This window comes from Lepidochelys kempii, chromosome 21 (assembly GCF_965140285.1).
Source record: "Lepidochelys kempii isolate rLepKem1 chromosome 21, rLepKem1.hap1, whole genome shotgun sequence".
Classification (NCBI taxonomy): Eukaryota; Metazoa; Chordata; order Testudines; family Cheloniidae; genus Lepidochelys; species Lepidochelys kempii.
The window spans coordinates 15,645,311-15,663,874 of record NC_136400.1 but is presented as its reverse complement, the minus strand read 5'-3'; the positions used below and the strand labels follow the sequence as shown (position 1 = coordinate 15,663,874).

At 44.8% G+C, this 18,564-nt stretch overlaps 1 protein-coding gene across 8 annotated transcripts in view; it reads left to right on the top strand.

Moving 5' to 3' along the window:
* The window catches only part of PPP1R12B (protein phosphatase 1 regulatory subunit 12B), a 178,579-nt gene that overhangs the window by 143,297 nt on the left and 16,718 nt on the right, over window positions 1–18,564 (top strand). For 7 of the 8 annotated variants that reach the window (XM_073319698.2, XM_073319695.2, XM_073319696.2 and 4 more), the window contains 5 exons: window positions 11,634–11,650; window positions 13,300–13,447; window positions 14,974–15,078; window positions 15,381–15,434; window positions 16,907–16,957. In XM_073319698.2, coding sequence (XP_073175799.1) covers window positions 11,634–11,650; window positions 13,300–13,447; window positions 14,974–15,078; window positions 15,381–15,434; window positions 16,907–16,957 — 375 coding nt within the window. Of the gene's footprint in view, window positions 1–11,633; window positions 11,651–13,299; window positions 13,448–14,973; window positions 15,079–15,380; window positions 15,435–16,906; window positions 16,958–18,564 lie in introns of those variants that run through there. The other variant, XM_073319705.1, reaches the window with a different exon arrangement.

Here is an 18,564-nt window from a genome sequence, read left to right as displayed (position 1 = left end):
GAGTCTCTTGTACAAATGAGCAAAATCTAACAGGCAGAATTCTAGTCTGGTGTAAAAGTTTGTTTTGCTACCGTAGTCAGTGATTGGTCACAGAGTGAAACCCAGCATCCTATCTCTGATTTTTAAAATTCTCCATTTGACCTGCTGCCATTTTTACCTTGGCTATTTGCTGCTGAAGAGCCTGGTGGTTCAGTTTTAGCTGTAAAGCAGCTTGCCTATAAACTGGCCATTTAGCTTTCATGCTCACCACCTAGAGAGAAGCAAAAGAGTTTGTTTCAGTTCCTGTTACCCCAATCAGGAGACCCCTCCAACCTCCGTATTGTACTGTAGTCCCTAACCAAAGTAACATGATGAAACGTGCATCAGTTGCATCTTCATTGCATGTCTGCACATTTCAGTGATAAGTGTATGTATTTTATCAATTTTTCAGTCGTAAAACAGATGGTAAAAGTAAGATTGCTTTTGAATGCCACAAAATGCATAAGTTGCTATTGCATTTTGTTTTGCCCGATTTTTAACTCCAATTCCAGAAATAAATACTGTCCTTAATTCGCTTAGCTGCCAGCTAAAACTACCGATGCTAATCTCGTGATCTTTAGAGCAGTGGTTCACAGACCTGTTTAGGAACCTCTTGTGATCCAGAGCACTTGTTGATGGTCTGAACATAGCTATATGATAACACTGTGCTCTCAGTGGAGAGAAATAAAATGAATGAAAGGGGACAGTGTGACCAACTTATTTCTAAAAGGGAAAGATATTTAGTGCATTGAAGGCAGCTAAACGTACCCAGTATTCTCCGAATAAGTTTTCTGTGTAATTATTTCATGTGATCGTTGCAGTTGCCACAGTTACACCTTTGCAAAAGGTAGGGGAAGTGTTCATAGGGCAACATCACGGAGCGTGTGCCACCCTCTGAGAAAGCTGGAGTAGCTCTGCTTTAGGCAACTTGAATTCTGGCCAGTTTCCGGGTGCCATAAATGCATGTTTAACTAATCCCCCATATTAAAACTTGGAAAAGCCCAGACGTGGTGTTTGAAGGGGAGGGGAGCAGAGAAGAAGCAACAGCCTTACAAACCTATGACCTTGTGAAATTTAGAAGCAAAAAGCCTTCCCTCTCCTGTGTCAGCTGGCTGCCTGCTTTTTATTTCCTCTTGAAGCTGCATGTCTGGAGAGTTGTGGCTAAGATTGTATCGCTTCTCTGCAAAATTAAATTTTTCACCAATAAAATCTGATCTGCTTTAAAAAAAGGGGGGAGGGGATGTGGGGGAGAAAAATTAACAGCCACAAAACCAGGTTTCTGAATTGTGGCCTTTACTAAATTAAAATACAATCCAGCTTGACATTTTACATGCAGACTTTTATCCCTGTGGGTTTGTGATAATGAAGTTCAGCTGTTGTAAAGCCAAAGGGCCATGCAAGAGAAGAGACTGGGAACTGAGGGTAGGGGCTGGAAGTCATGCAAACTGTAGTATTACTGTTGAATTTTAGGCCCAGTTTGGGGTTGGAGCAGTGCACTAATCACACACAGTTGTCACTCAGAATTATAGTAGTATGTATTCGTTTCTGATTTACAATGAGGATAGCACATGTTCAATTATCTAAGGTGTTCAGCTAGTCTCTGAAGCCGCTGTTCATTCTTGGATGATCATCTGATGTGCTCCTATAAGAGCAGCTTTTATTAAGCTAAGCCTGCTGATATATAGTTTGGGAAAACATACTTTGCATCAGGTTTACTGGGGGTTGGGGGTTATTTGGGGGTGGTTTGGTTTTACCTAAAATTGGAAGGCAAGCTGTTCTTTTTCCTCCCTAGCTAACAGGAAGCTCCAGAAGTATGCAGCTGTCACGTCAGTAGGCTTGTTTTTCCAGAGATACCATAATGTCAAGAAGCATTATTAAGTACTCTTCGCCAGTAGGGAATTCCTTTAAGAATGGATGTCCTTGTTATATTGCTCCCATTCTAAGACTGCACTCTTCAGTTCTTGAGTAACATATGTAATTCCAAATAAATCCGTGGGGTAAGAGGCATTAAACTGAATCATATACTTGTCTGATCTGTATATGCATGAATAGGGGTGTGAGAACCTACAGTACGGTAATGTCTTGGGTCTTTTCCTCAAAGCTGCTACTAGTGCAGCTCCTCTTTTGGTAGTAATGGTGAGAGAGAGCTCTAGTATGAACAAGGCATCCTTGGTAGCTGTCATTTTTTACCACCGTCATACCAGAGGAGCTGCACCAGTGGTAGCAACTGGATAAAATCTTGGGAGTGGGAAGCGGGCACAGGCAAGGTGAAAGGAGGGGGTGTGTTGTTCTCTTGACAAACAGTGCCTCCTAACTCTTTGCGTGTTATGCGTATGCGGGGAAGAGGGAAATGCCCCTAAAAGCAGGTGACTTCTGTTTTTTGTTAATGTGAGTGGTAGATTCTCTGTAACGTGAAGTCTTTAAACCATGATTTGAGTAACTCAGCCAGAGGTGAGACGGGTCTGTTACAGGAGTGGGTGGGTGTGGCTTTGTGGCCTGCAGTCTGCGGGACCAGATGATCATGATGGTCCCTTGTGACCTTAAAGTCTATGAGTCTGTGAGCTCCAAGTTGTTTTAAAACCCTAACTCATGAGGCTCACTGGGCGGATACTTGGCAACAGAAGATTAAACTACAGGCGGTGCATAAAACGTGGCCTTTTCGTTGGGAAAGGTGATGAAGGGGGTATGGCTTGAGCTATGCTCCAGGATCTCGTTAGTGGATAGTCATTTTATCATGGATATTCACTGGACACTATGAAAAATACAGCAAAACAAATCCTGTGCAAAACATCCCAGAATAGCCCAGTTTTTCCCAAGCTTGACGAGTTGGAGATGATACAGCATAAAATGTTCCTGGCCCATGTATTTTCTTTGGAAGAAATGTAAATATTAGATGTTTTCCCGCATCCTTGCAGGGTCAGGGCCACAGAAGAATGCAATTGAAGGCAGTTAGGCCAATTTCTGCTTTGGCAAGAGAAAAGGTTGATCCCCTTCTGGCACTGCCTTTTAGGGCTGCATTTTATCTTAAGCCTTCTATAAGGAGGTTGGTTTTAATTATACTTTACTAAACTTCTAATATCTGTAAAAGCTTTTGAGTTTTTTAAAGGAAGTCTCCAGTGTTCCATAATCTGAACACATTTCTAAAATCGAAACCATATGGCGTTCCGGGCTCTTCTCAGTCTCGTTGCCATCCAAGCTAATAAACTGCCGATACCTAGCTCTGCTTTTTAATTAGAAATGGGAACAGAGTAAGAGCCCAATGAAATATCCTGGGGCAAGGAGGGTTGGAGAGAAATAGCTTCATGTGGGAAAGTTCAGAGCTATATTAGGATAACTAATACTGCTCTGTTTGCCTCCTTGGTTCCTTAGCACTAGCCCACCTCAGAGGCCCTCCTTTCTGCCAACCAGTCAATCTCCACTGGATGAGATTCCCTCTGGGCCTCATTAGTACCCTTTCTGGATTGGCTAGACAGGTTGCTAAAGGACAGTATAATACATCCTCTGCACTGTGCCCAAACATGGTGCTGCTGCTGCTACCTGACCCCAACATACGATGCTTTGAGTAGTTCCTTTGTACGTGATCATAAAGCGATTCACATCTTAACTCTACAGGGGAAGAGGGCAAGCAATAGGGCTTGCCAGAAACTTGAGTGTGTGTGAATATGCTCTCCTTTTCACCATGCTCTGGTTTCACATTTTTAAAAGATTGCACCTTCTAGGGCTCAGTGCTTTCTGAAGAAATGCTGGCATATTGGTTTAATACCGACTCGGGAGCATATCACCATCCGTATCACTAACACAGCTCCTTGGTTTTCATTGTTCTCCTATCTGAATACTGCCCCAACCGGACCTTGTTTGGCTTGTGAGATGTATGATCTCACAGTTTGAAGTTGTAAGGCTGCAATTGTTTCTAGTTAAACTTCAGCAAGGCCTGAGGAAAATGGAACGAAGTGGACAAAACGGACAAAATAGTATCTGAAAATGCAGTGTTAATGGCCAAGAAAAAGGACAGTTAAGGTTCTGATAGTTATAGCTGCATTGTACTCCTGGGCATACTTTTAACATAGCATAATGTAAGGTATCTATTTAACAAAAAACAGGAATGGGAAATACCAGACTTGCATGTACATGTCTTACTGAGTAACTCGCACTGTACAGTGGTAACCTTTTTGTCCTTCTACTCTCCTCCTCCTCTTCTCTCCCGCCTCCCACCTCTTTCCTATTTAGGAGGTTAAAGTTTTCAGCCCTTACTTGTCATGTGTGAATTTAGATTTTCAACTATTTGGGGCAGGAACTAGGTCTCTGAAGCATGTACCACACTCCACTGCTCATGTATCATGTATGCAGTGAGGCTGAGTTAATGCTCCAGGACCCGTAGCGTTTGCATTTTTACTTTAAAAATGTTTAACTATGCAACTTCATGGTTGCAGTAAAAATTTTTTTGCATTTTTCCTACAACTTTTTCAAAGGGAAAACTGGTGGAGGGAGAAGCGTTGATCAGTAAGACACTTGTCCCAATTCAGTTTTGGGAAGCATATGGCCAGAATTTCAGACGAACTCACTGCCCGCAATTGGGCCAGATTTTCAAAAAAACTGGGCGTGTTGGGAACTGAGCTCTTTTAAGAAGCTGCCTCCGTTTTGGGGTGCTGACTAGTACATCTGGATGTCTGTCTTTGAACAAGTGACACTGGCCCAGTTTTTGCCTCTTAATTTGCCCTGAGGTTTACTCTTCCTAAGTCATCCCTGGTGTGTCTCTCCTGAAATGCACAACTGAAAACTTAAAGGTTCCACTGTACGTTTTCAATCAGCAGTTTTAAAATACTCATCCATTTGTTAGTGTTAAAGCTGCCTCCGTGAGGATTATGTTCAGACAGATTTTCACAGTTCAGCTCCTTTGGCTGCAGCCCATTCCAAAATTTATGCTTGACCTTTTTTTCACGATGGAGGAAAATGTATTTTCTTCCACTATCTTAAAATTATGTGAACCTTTTCCTCTGAAACTTTCACGCACACAAGATTGGCCTTTGGACAAAGACCAACCATTGAAAATGTCAGTCCCAAAAGTGATTCCTTCCCTCCCATACACACCCGAAAGCCTGTGGTCAATTGCAAGCATGGTTTTAGGAGGGAAAATGTTTTGCAACTTTTAATTACAGTAGGGTTATAGTACCAGTTCCTCCAGGTTTGGACAAACCTGGAACTTAATGATCTTTCTCTCAAAATAGGACTTGAACTGGATCACTCTGAGGGAAAGCGCCCAAGGCTTTCAGACCTTGGGAATGGCATACTTGCAAATTCAAAAAGGGGAGCCAACCCAGCAACGTTAAGAGCCACCATACTTGCACTTCGCTATTCAACCGCCAAATACGCTCGTCCCATGTGGGAAAGACAGGCTCATGCGAAGAAGCTGGGCCCTGTTCTGAATGACAGCTGTTGTTACATCACAGGACGTCTAAAGCCACCAGATGCAAACAGCCTCTGTGCACTTGCCAGAATTGTTCCCCCGGATATCAGCAGATCAGTCACAAGCAAAATAGAATGACTGCATCAAATCGAAGGGAACAGACATCTGCTACATGTCAGTTAGCTGCCTGAAATAACCCACTTTTTCTCACGCCAATGGAATCGCTTAGAAAATCATCGATGGCCACGTGACTGGAAATGGGGCACACGTCGCTGGAAATACTCGCTGAGGATGTCAAAAGGCACACCAGTGTTGCCGAATGCCTTCCAACAGGTACAAGGAAGGACTGGTTGACTTGGAGATGTTGTTTAAAGCACCTCCAAATAAGAGATGGCCATTCAAAAGTCACTGTGCAGAAATGGGGCTACCAATGACCCAGACATGGGACTGTGGTGAAACACAGGCCATGGAACATCTGCTGATCTGCCAGCTCCTGGAGGAACTGTGTGAGACGAAGTGGGACTGTTCTTAATGTTTCCTCTGAATACTGTAGGGGTGCCTCAGTTTCCCCTATACATTTCTTAAGTCTCTAGGTGGTGGGATAAGGGGGTGTAATTGTTGCAGAGCAAAGGGCCACTGTACATAAATGACCAATGCTCTGTCTCCTGGCAACTGATGGCCTGGGCTTTTCCTCCCTGCAAGGTGATAGCTAAAGGTGAGAAGAGAACAAAGGAATCAAGTGACCTCCTGGCCTGGGAAAGGGACAAAGCCCAGAGGAGGAGGGGGTGGAGAGAGTGTCAGTTTGGGCTGGCTGGGGACATGGAGTGAAGTGCAGACATGGTTGTCTGGCTCACTGCCCCCCAAAATGGACCCAGCTGAGGGGTCCTGTTCTCTGTACCTACAAGCTCTGTTTTAGACCGTGTTCCTGTCATCTAATAAACCTCTGTTTTACTGGCTGGCTAAGAGTCATGTCTGACTGCGAAGTTTGGGGTCAGGACCCTCTGGCTTCCCCAGGACCCTGCCTGGGCAGCGCACGGAGGGGCAGAGGATGCTGAATGCTCCAAGGTCAGACCCAGGAAGGTGGAAGCCATGTGTGCTTCTTGCCCTGCAGACAGTCTGCTCCCAGAGAGGAGACTTCCCCAGAGTCCTGACTGGCTTCATAAGGAGCAGTTCCAGAGTATCACCCGAGGACACGGAAGACCTCTCCAGGGCCACAGATCAGGCCATATCGTGCCCGATACAGGGGAAAAAACCTATGATTGTGAGTGGAAGGACACAAGAAGATGACCTTGGAAAAGATTCTAAGCTTTCTGCAGAGCTGCAGTCTGGGGTACAAATGTGAAATCCAATGATTTCCTGCAAATTATGAACTTCTCATAATAAATAGGATTAATTTAACAACACATAGCCATACAGATTAAGTGTGTACCCGGACCCACCCATCAAGAAAAGAACTTGGCTTTGTAAGTTGTGGTATAAAGATGTTTTTAAAATAACCTCTGAGGGGGCTGTTTGGCTGTTCCTTTCTCCTCAGTTCCTAAATGTCTGTTAGGCTGGTGGGATGCCCTGCAGTGTCCTTCCTAGCAGTAATTTTGGCCATACTGAAGTAAGAAGAGCCCTGCCTGAAAGGATGTGACCTGATGCTCTCGTGGAAGGGAGTAGAGCTGGAAGATGACACAATACTCTTGTCTCTTTTCTGCCCCTTTCTGTCAGTAGCTTTAAATCTTTTTTCCCCCCAGTCTCATTCAGTCTCTCTCCCCTCTGCCTAAGAGAGACTTCCCTGGTTTGTGAACAAAGTGACCACATTTTGCTTTTCATAAGGTGACCATGTGATTTCCCCCTCTCTCCTCCATTTAAAATGGTTTCCCCCTCTCCCCCCACGCTGCCCTCCAGGAAAGGAGACCTGTTGTTTGAGGATTTTCTCAGTGCTGTTAAAGAACATAAACAAGCCTGATGTAATAGCTGCAGAGCTTCAAATTCAGTGGATTATTTCCATGACCGGTTGCCACTGTAAGAAAAGCTGTCACTGAAAGGGATTAGCATATTGATCTGTAAAACAGTTGGATAATTTTCAACAAGAGTGTTATTAATCACCCCCTATTTCCTCTACCCTGCTGAATGGAGAAGATGAGGCCGGAAGACATTGGGTAGCTGTCTGACTTTTGTGCTGAAGTGAAATACTTTGTTTTAAGAAGCAAGTTTTACTAGAACCTCTTACAAAAGAACAAGGAGGCTCTGTTGTGTCAGGCAGTAAGGACAGAAGTGGGAAAGCTACTCAAAGTAAACATCACAGTTTCAGATGCCAGTAAAATGTGGAAGTTTTCCTCCTTAACTTACTGAAACTCCCTGCAAGGCCTCTTAATTACAGCTGCCCGAACCGAAGGCTCTTAGAAAAATAAGGCACATGCGAAAGCGTAGCCTTGTAGTTAAGGCAGTGAACAGAAGGTCAGAGCTGGGTTCAATTCCCAGCTTTGCCAAAGACAGCTCAAGCAGTTTAGGAGCCAAAGTTTCTCGGAAGGTCAGTGGAATTTGGGCCCCCAAGTGCTCCAACACCTTGAAAATGGGATAGTCTCCTGAATCACTGAGGTGTGTTTGAAAATGTCCTCTTATCCCTCTGTGCCTCAGTTCTCCACCTGTATAATGGGGCAGAACAAACTTTCCTTATCTTGCTGGCCATCAGAACAAAGTAACAGTGAGGTAACCAAATGCTATGGTTAGGGGCCCTATCAAATTAATGGTCCATTATGGTCAATTTCATGGCCATAGGAGTTGAAAATTGGTAAATTTCACGTTTTCAGATGTTTAAATCTGAAATTTCACGGTGTTGTAACTATCGGGGTCCCGACCCAAGAGGGGATTGGGGGGGTCACAGATCTGTGTAGGGGGGTCATGGGATTGTCTTGGGATTGTCTGTGCTGCCTTCAGAGCTGGACAGAGTGGGGAGGAGGGGGTGCGGAGCTATCTGCAGACAGAGAGATACCCAAGAGCAGCCTTGCAGGGAAAGAACAAGTCCTGTCCTGCCCCAGCCCTGCCCGGACTAGCAGCTAGGAGCCCCCTTTGCTGGAGCGCTCCCAGCAGCACAGGGAAGATCAGATCCAACTCCACAAGCCTCTTCTAGCTGCAGGAACCTCTGGGGCTGCTGTCCAGCCCCAGAGCGCCCTAAAGCAGGGGGAGGTACCCAAAGGTGGGTCTGGTCCCCCTGTCCCCCTCACTGAGCAGTTGTGCAGGAGATGGACAAGTCCTGTCTGTCCCCAGCCCAGACAGAGCTAGGAGCCCCCTTTGCAGGGGTGCTCCTAGGAACAAGGGGACATCGGATTTCATGGGGAAGGGCTTATTTCATGGCCCATGTCACGTTTTTCACAGCCATGAAATTGGTAGGGCCCTAGCTATGATGATGGGCCACACAACTGCCTACATGGAAATAGTGGTTAGCTTTTCTGCTCATTTCCCTAACAGCAGCCACACTAAGGGGAAGACTTTCAAAAGTATAAATAGCAGTTAGGTGCCCAATTGTAATTTGTCTCTTTTGAAAATCTTCCCCTCAAACTTTTATGGCAGAGCTACTTCAGGAGTTAGCAGCTGGCCCTAAACAAGGGTGCCCAAAGTATGGTCTGAGTGTAACACAAGAGATCCGGCAGCTATAACTACAGAAAGAAGACAGAGCTAATTGATGCCGGCTTTTTTCCATTGCTGGTGAACTCAACCAACAAAGCAATTTCTGTTCACTTATCAAATGCGGTTTCACTGTTCACTCCCCCAGCCTTGAACTGTTATATAGAGTTGCTTTGTACAGCTAAACACTTGCCAGGTTTCACTCCAGAGGTGCCTGTGTAATGAAGTGGTCCCTGTGTACTGTTTGCACAGCGTTTTTGTTTGCAAAGCACTTCGGAATCCTTCTCTGTTGCTATAGAAATGTGAGATTAAATTATGAAGCATATTTAAGTACAAGCAAATGTGGCAGTGTACACAAGCTTCTGATACACCTTAAGGCTGTACTTGAGTTAAACTGGATGCAGGCCTCATGCTGCTGGAAAGTTGACAGAATGATGTGGTGCTTTTCCCAGTTGCTCTGTTCTTGCTCAGTTTCTGATTTTTAGGTTTTTTTCGCCCTGCCTGCTCATAAGAATAGTATAGCCAAGGAAAGTATATAGAACCCTTTGCTGTGTATTTCTCCATGAACATGGAGAAGCCCCCTGGACTTCAGACATTGCTAGAAATGCTGAACAGTCTAACAAGACTGCAAGCCTAATTCTGAAGCCTAGGTGGACTTTTCACTATCAAGCAGTTTGAGATAGGTTGCCAATTTTGATTTGGACGTATTCCTGGAGATTTAATCTCATGACATAGTCTTTAATTAAAAATTCATCTTTAATTGAAGACTCCAGGACAATCCTGAAGGGTTGGCGACCCTAGTTTGAGAGACAGTTTCAAGCTAAATCCTGGGTCTTAGCCCATGACACCCTGAAAGGCTTCAGATCTCACCTCTTGAAAATGGGCAAGTTATCCACCCAAGTGAGGCTTTTAGCATTACATTTTACAGCATATTTGATTAGCTCAAGTCCAACAAAGGAGAATTACCTGGGGGGGCATGGGATTAAAACAGGGCCCACTTCTCTCCTGCTTTGTGCTGTCACTTGTACTAGTGCAATGGGTGTAAAGCATTAATACTGTGATATAGTAGCATTTTACACCCATTTTAGAGGTGGCAAAACTAACACAAGGTTCAAAACAGGGAAAATTGTGGTCCAGTTGACATTGGATTATATAAGTTAAAACTTCGATAAGTGTCTATAAAATACACACAAGGGTTACGGAGATGATGGAAGGACGTGTTGGGACCATACTTGTGATGGTGTATGCTGTGTCATCTATGCCACTACTGTTTGACTTCTGCACTTGTATGTAGTGGAGAACGTTCTAACCCAGAAGACTCTCTTTAGCAAGCGTGGCTTACCGCAGCTAACCTCTAGCAGACTGTTGTGCCAAGCCAAACTATACTCTGATTTATTTTATGTATAGGTTGGCTCAGATTGTCTTCGGTTTAAGAGCACAAGTGGGCTGCAGCAGATGCAGTGCTAAGAATAGAACTGCAGGGGTGGTTTGGAGGTTGGTTGAACTCGCAGGGAAATGCACTCAGCACCGAAAATTCCAAACCATCTCGCCCAGTGCTCTGCAGCCAGGGTCCCCCAAAGTTTCACTGTGCTCAGGTACTGCTGTGTCCCCTCAGCACTCTTGAGTAACTTCTGAAAAGAGCATTCCTTCTGCTGGAAATTTGCTTTATGTGTGAGATGTTCAGCCATGAAAACAATGCCGATTTGCAGATTTTCAGAGTCTAACACAAATACGCAGGGGGAAGGAGAGAGGGTTGTCTTTGTGTCATACTTTCCCATGCTGTTCTCATCTATCTCACTCAATGGACGCTTCTTCCATCAAGGTTCGGAGGCATGCATTCATACCTTTGGTGTGAATCTAAGGGAGATCTGACAACCGATGAATTATTCGTTTCATGACGAATGTCCCTTCCATGAATGAGATTTTGAGTGCAGTGCACACACAGTCACAGTCTTCACTAATGGATATTTTAGGCTTGCATTTAAGGATATGTAAAACGTAAGCCATCATTGGTCTTGATAGGGTCAGAATTAAAGTCAGCCTAATGCGAACTAGATGGAGGAAGTTTAACATACAGCCAATGGATTTAGAACTGCCTCCCTGTAAAGAGAAAAGGAGGACTTGTGGCACCTTAGAGACTAACCAATTTATTAGAGCATAAGCTTTCGTGAGCTACAGCTCACTTCCTCAGATGCGGAATCTCATTGCAGTCTTTATTACAGACAGACAGACGCACACACTCGTATCCGACTCCACTTTCCTCCCTGACAGTCATCCCCACAATGTTATGATTTTGGAAACTTGGATTTTGCCCAGTGTCTTCAGTACTTGTCATTCCTTTTCAGTAGGTTGAAACCTGAAATGCTGCAGTGAAGTCATAGCAATTGAGAGGTTATGGGAAAAGATCAGAGATTTGTGGTTTGGATACGTGAGATAATACAGTTTGGATAAATGGGATAAAGCTTGTAGCAGTGTTCTTGGGGCTTGCTTTCAGAGTTGGAAAGTAGCTCCTAAGTGCTGTGGCTGCAATTCTTGAGTTGACGTGTTAATGTTGTCTCACTTGCTAATCCTGTTTTCTTTTGTCTCCCTCTTCCTTTAGCATGAAAGACTTTCCAGGTAAGAGCTTTACCATACACATTTTCTAATTAATAGGTATAAATGGTATGTTTGTCTTGCCTCCTACATTCACAGCGCTCTAAATGAGTAGCATTTCCTGCTTATTGGAGATGAAACAGGGATCAGGGTCCAGGACTAGGTCAATTCCAAAAAGCGTTCCCTTGATATAAGTACTTGCCTCATGCAAGTTTTGGAACCATTCTTCTCCCAGAAAGAAATCACATAGGCAGTGACTCAGCAAGGGGAAAGAAATTATCCTTTTCACTGCCGTTTGAATGGGTGGGGAACCTCTCCGCCAGCGAGGCAGAACCATACCTTGGGGAAAGGTTGGCAGAAACCGCTGACTCGTATATCCTTGTTTGGCAGGGATGGGGTCAATACCCCATTTTCTGAGTTTCCAAGCTGTAGGTGACCACATTGTCCAGGAGTTCCTCATGTGAACTTCATTTAAGCTTTGCACTGAGCTCCATATCTAGTTGGCAGCCGGTGTCAAGTGGAGTGCCCCAAGGGTCGGTCCTGGGGCCGGTTTTGTTCAATATCTTCATAAATGATCTGGAGGATGGTGTGGATTGCACCCTCCACAAGTTTGCAGATGACACTAAACTGGGAGGAGAGGTAGATATGCTGGAGGGTAGGGATAGGATAGAGAGGGCCCTAGACGAATTAGAGAATTGGGCCAAAAGAAATCTGATGAGGTTTAACAAGGACAAGTGCAGAGTCCTGCACTTAGGACGGAAGAACCCAATGCACAGCTACAGACTAGGGACCGAATGGCTAGGCAGCAGTTCTGCGGAAAAGGACCTAGGGGTGACAGTGGACGAGAAGCTGGATATGAGTCAACAGTGTGCCCTTGTTGCCAAGAAGGCCAATGGCATTTTGGGATGTATAAGTAGGGGCATAGCGAGCAGATGGAGGGACGTGATCGTCCCCCTCTATTCGACATTGGTGAGGCCTCATCTGGAGTACTGTGTCCAGTTTTGGGCCCCACACTACAAGAAGGATGTGGATAAATTGGAGAGAGTCCAGCGAAGGGCAACAAAAATGGTTAGGGGTCTGGAACACATGAGTTATGAGGAGAGGCTGAGGGAACTGGGATTGTTTAGTCTGCGGAAGAGAAGAATGAGGAGGGATTTGATAGCTGCTTTCAACTACCTGAGAGGTGGTTCCAGAGAGGATGGTTCTAGACTATTCTCAGTGGTGGAAGAGGACAGGACAAGGAGTAATGGTCTCAAGTTGCAGTGGGGGAGGTTTAGGTTGGATATTAGGAAAAACTTTTTCACTAGGAGGGTGGTGAAACACTGGAATGCGTTGCCTAGGGAGGTGGTGGAATCTCCTTCCTTAGAAGTTTTTAAGGTCATGCTTGACAAAGCCCTGGCTGGGATGATTTAATTGGGGATGGGTCCTGCTTTTGAGCAGGGGGTGGGACTAGATGACCTCCTGAGGTCCCTTCCAACCCTGATATTCTATGATTCCAGAATGATAGCAGTGACGTTATATCAGTGAATGTTCTGAGCTGCTTCTGGTAGGTGTTGAGATGTTTCTTGGAAGGCTTGAGTCCTGACCAGTCATGGTCACACTGACCGCATCTCAGCTGTTCCCAGGCTGATCGCTACTCTTCTCTACTAGAGTTGGATCTTGTTTGTTTGTAGGTTGGAATCAGCAGGTACAAGCCCTACCACCAGTGACTCGTACAGCGATCGTGCCACCAGCCGCTCCAGCGCTTACACCAGAAGAGAGAACCGCCTGGCTTCCCTCAGCAGTAGAACAGAGGAGGACACTAACAGGGACTATAAAAAAGTAGGGCTCTTTTATATGTAATATTTCTACCCCATATACCCTAAGCGCTGCCTATTTGAGCTGTAGCCTTCTTGCAGAAACCTGAGGTCTGCTGGGAGGAGCTGTGAAAGATTAAAAAGGGAGAGTTTTCAGGAATCACTAAGTTACCTTGCAAGCAAAGGGTTATTTTGTCAGCCCAACCATCTCAGGGTTTGTTTCTCCTGACTTCACTGTCTGCTGGAATCACGCTCCTTCGAAGATATAAAAGAACCATGGACTCAGGGAACGAGAGAAGACTGAATACACAGGAAAGAGGCAAACAGGCTGAAGAAGTGCTCCAGCTCAGAGTGGTTTGCTTTGTTAACATGCAGCTAGTTTACAAAGTTCCTTTTCAGGGGAATTTCTCAAATGACAAAGATGAAAGCATCTGAAAAGTAGCTACACAGTCTGAGTGGCATTTCGGAAAGCCTTATCTTGCATTATTGCTGGGTAATGTTTGCTCGGTGTTTATAACCACTGGTTTTCATTACAGTCTTCATCTGCTTTGAATCAGCACCAGGATGAAACCTGGAATGCTAGTCAGCAGGGAAAACCAAAATACGTTGTTTGGTATTATGAGCTAAGGGGAGCGTACTATACGTCCGTGGGCTTTAAGCTACCACCTTATATAGCTATTTTGGAAGAACCTAATTTAACTCTTGCCTTAATCCTTCAATAACTAAAGCTAAGGGGTAAAATCATTCTTTACCTGATCTTAGAGCAGAGAGGAACGTGTGTGTGTGTAAAATAAATGAAATAAAATATGGTAATAGCAAGTCACAACTGTTGAAAGGTGAACAGATTAAGGTGATCTTCATTCCCAGGGATGTGAAACCCTAGAAGGTACTTCAGTTTAGTTTTTTAAACTAAAAACTAGTATGGTGAGAGAGGACTCCATCTGAATTAGAAACCAGTGTCTCCTTAACAACCAGTCAGTGTGCAGGACTATAACGTTCCAGCACAGTTTGCCTAAAGGCGTTTGTCTTGCCTCTCTGAGAGGTGGGAAGTACTGATGGACTCAGGAATTGGTGAGGCTGGTAATCTTTCTCCCTGGTAAAATTCTTGACTGTTTATTTCTCTTCCTTGAAGTGAAACCATGTAAGAGCAGAGCAACACACTCTCAGCTGAATTATAGGTTTAGGTCTGGTCAGCCAACTCAGTGATGTTGATTGAACATCTGAATTCTTTATTATATTAAATTATTAAGACAGGCAAGCCATTCTTAAAAATGCCACAGGCAGTAGACAAAGAAAAGGGACTTAAACTACAAAAGCCACAACGGACCTTCTTAATTTCTTTTATGGGATCAGTTTATTAGGACTGGGGGGGAAAAATCAGCGCAGAAGAGTTGAGCCATTCTTAGAAAGTGGTGGCAATGCAGAAATGGCTCTAAAACCTGCTACTGGTGTTCAGAGCTGTGGAGCAACACGTCTCCATGCAGTTGTGACTGTTAGGCAGGCTCATACGACAGGCACAGAGCAATTCAAATACCTGGCTCCCTGTTTCAGCTCTACGAGGGCGCGCTGTCTGAAAACCAAAAGCTGAAATCCAAACTGCAGGAAGCCCAGCTGGAGCTGGCTGATATCAAATCAAAACTGGAAAAAGCAGCCCAGGTAAGGAGGAAAGGGGCTCCAGAACTGGGGAGATGAAGACAGGAGGAGGGGGTGTTGGCTGATGAACCTATGATTTGGAGGTGCTGGTACGGTTTCCATAAAAGAAAATTGTGCTTGCTTGTAAAGTGCTTTGGATTCTCTAAAAGGTGCTATTGAAGTAGAAAGTATGATTGTTCATGCTAACTACATTAGGCTCCTTGTAAAAACAGCTTTCTTACATATGGAGGTTCTGGCCATTCTCTCTGTGCTGTCCATGCGCATGCCACTCTGTTTTAATAACTTTCTATTTGTAATTGAAATAGCAGAAACAGGAAAAAACCTCTGACCGATCGAGTATGCTGGAAATGGAGAAAAGGGTATGTGTTTGTGTCCCATTCTTCGATTCTTATGGCTCTGATGTGCATGTTAGTTTCCGGAAGGAAAATGTTAATTAAAAACATGGGCACATTTTGTTTCTGCTCCATGGAATAGTGCTTGCGATAATACAGGAGTTCTGATCTTGGCTCCCCAAGCTTTTCTGCTACTGTAAAACAGTTAAACTTAACTGTCTACCTTATCACAAGATGCTACAGAACCACAATTGACCCTTCATGGCAATTCCTTGTGCAATTCCAGTGTGGCAATTCCTTCTACATCCTCCTAGTCTTCACTAACACAAAGGACCATCTCAACAAAAAACCCAATCCTTTCCAGTCAAGTGGGTAGTATCTTATACCTTGAAATATGAGCCTCTGAGCACTCCCTTCCCCGATCTGAGCAGTCAAATCACAGCAGTAAATCAAAGATGTAAATTGCCGTTCCTGGCTAAAGTGATATCTTTATCCCATTGTTTACACCGTGTTTGATTCATTAGATTTTGGAGCCTTCTGCTAGTTGTGAGGATGGGGTTTAAGTCCAATTCCTGGAGTGAAAGACCGGAGCTACTTGTGTGCAAACACGTACCAGTGTTCAGAGATGGTCACATTCAAGCATCCTGAGTTTGGACAGTAGCAAAGATTCCTTCTCCTTGGCCTGCACATAAGCCTATACTGTCTTAGGGCATGGCTACACTGGACACTTCAAAGCGCTGTCTCGGCAGCACTCTGAAGTGCGAACGTGGTTGTACGCGAGTGCTGGGAGAGAGCTCTCCCCACGCGCCTGGTAATCCACCTCCACACCTTTAAAGCGCTCTGACTTGCTGTGCTCGGGGGGGGGGGGGGTTGATTTTTCACACCCCTGAGACAGCAAATTAGAGCGCTCTAAAATGTAAGCGTAGCCAAGCCCCAGATCTCGTCAGATCTCTCCAGTTAAGCAGGGCTGAGCCTGGTCAGTACTTCGTTGAGGGCTCTTTAGCAGACCTGTAGGTGCTGCAAGCAGTGGTGGTAGTGTTTGAGTCAATGGCTTTCTTCCCCTCTTCTGAGAGGGCTCGAGCCAGTGCTGCAGCAGGAAGTCCTGAACAATTGTGGATACTAGAACCCATAATGCAGTTTCATAAAGGGGGCATAACTGGGTTCTAGTTCAATTCCAGTTCATTGGCGGGAGGGCGGGTAGTTCTGCCTCCTCAAACGCCCCCTGCCATTTCAATCACATACAGCTTTCTTACATCCTGTCTTTAAAACTGTCTAGTAACACTGCATGTGAGTTTAACAGCTGCCATGCTCCACCCCACTGATGGCTACATTTGACTGGTAGATGAAGTAATTCCTGCTTTTATGAAGTGCTTTGGGATACTTTTCTATGAATGTCACTATAGAAATATAAGCTGCTATTTTTTGCTTTGAAGAAAAAGTATTGAGTTCTTCCCCAAATCTGCCGCATGATCATCAGTGTTTTGAATGTTTCTAAACAGGGGAAACGAGCCCTCGAGCGGAGACTTTCTGAAATGGAGGAGGAGATGAAGGTATGAAAGAATTTGCTCACCCCTTTTTCCCTTCTGTGTTTAGGATTAATGATTGAAGAGGTTATCATGCAGGAGTGGAGAATGTTGTGGGGGGAGGTGCCCTATGTAACCCTCTGTGTGTGTCCCTTTATGCAATCTTGACTTGAGTTACTGACCATGTTCTCAGAGCATGGTCTGATGCTAGAATTGCTGTATATGATCACTCAGTCAGTTGCACCTCACGCTGGATCTGTGCCCGTGCTGTTTGATCCCACAACCGTGAAAGCTATTTCTCCAAGAGTGCTTTCAGGAACTGACCCTCTGTGATCTCCTGGGTGAGCTTCGGTGTGCTGACCCTGCATGCCCTGGAGTAGTAGGCAAGCTAAAGTAAAGCCCTCAGTATTTCATTTCATGTGAACTGGAAAGGCAAAGGAGTTTGTCAGGGAGGTGATGCTGGCTTTGAGAAGTCTCACACAGCAGCCAGGGGAAAACTTAAAATGATTGTATTTCTGCCCTCCCTTCTGAGAGCACGTTGCTGGAAGGAAATCTCAGTGAGTCATCTTGGTACAGAAGATTGTTGTCAGACTTCCCTATATTTGTTCACTCTTACCCCCATTGAAATCCACAGGGATGCTCAGTAGCATGTGCCCTCTCAAAGCAGCGACTGCCCCACTCAAACAGCTCCTTTGCTTTGCCATTTCTCCTGCCAGTCAGCTGCATGGAAGGACTGCCATCCTCGCTTGAAAGCCCTGCAAGCACTGAGCTGGCTGGCACTGCTCTGGAGTCAGCTTATTCTGATGTGGGGGAGGCAGCATGTTGTGCTGTCCCAGTGAACCGAAGGCTTTAAGCTGGTTTTGCAACGTTACATCATCTTCTGTAATACGCTCATGCTGACATTGATAGAATGCGCCTCTTTGTTCTCTCCCCCGGTTCGTTTCCCTTTGAACGCAATCCAAGTGGGATGTAGCTTCATCACTTTAAACAAAAAGGAGGATTCTCCTCATGAGGGTTAAGAGCTAACCTATTGCAGTGATGAAAGCAATTTCCTGCCTTTCTGGAGATGGTTCCAATTTCACATTTGCTCAAAGGAGCTTCAGATTTTTACTGAGCACAATGAGTCTTTGAAGTAAAGCTCCAGTTGGCTATTCCTGTATCTTAAATTCAAATTACTAGAGGATCTCGACTTCCTGGTTGTAGACAAGGGCTCAGAGATAGTCCTACAAAGTGAGGTTCTGGGCACAGTCCGGAGATGTCAGTGTCCCAGAAAGGCCACGTTACGACACTGTCACATATAATTGCATGCTCACATAGGGAGGCAGACATCCTGCTACCATGTAAGAACCTGAATAGAGCAGGGAGAATGAAGAACTTGGAATGTAATTGTTAATTGTGGGTAAACAGAGCTCAGCTGGAGTCTTTGTGGATGGACCTTCAAACAGCAGTTTGATTAGCAGAAAATAAGTTTGAAATCCACACGTACTAGCTGGTGGGAGAAGAGGGAGTGGAGGCTAGATGGTCACATGTATACATTTATTTTAAATATAAGCACCAGAATAGTGAGCATTTCATCACCACAGAGACATTGTTCTTGCTTGTAGCCATGAAAATGTGACTCTCAGGGTAACCAT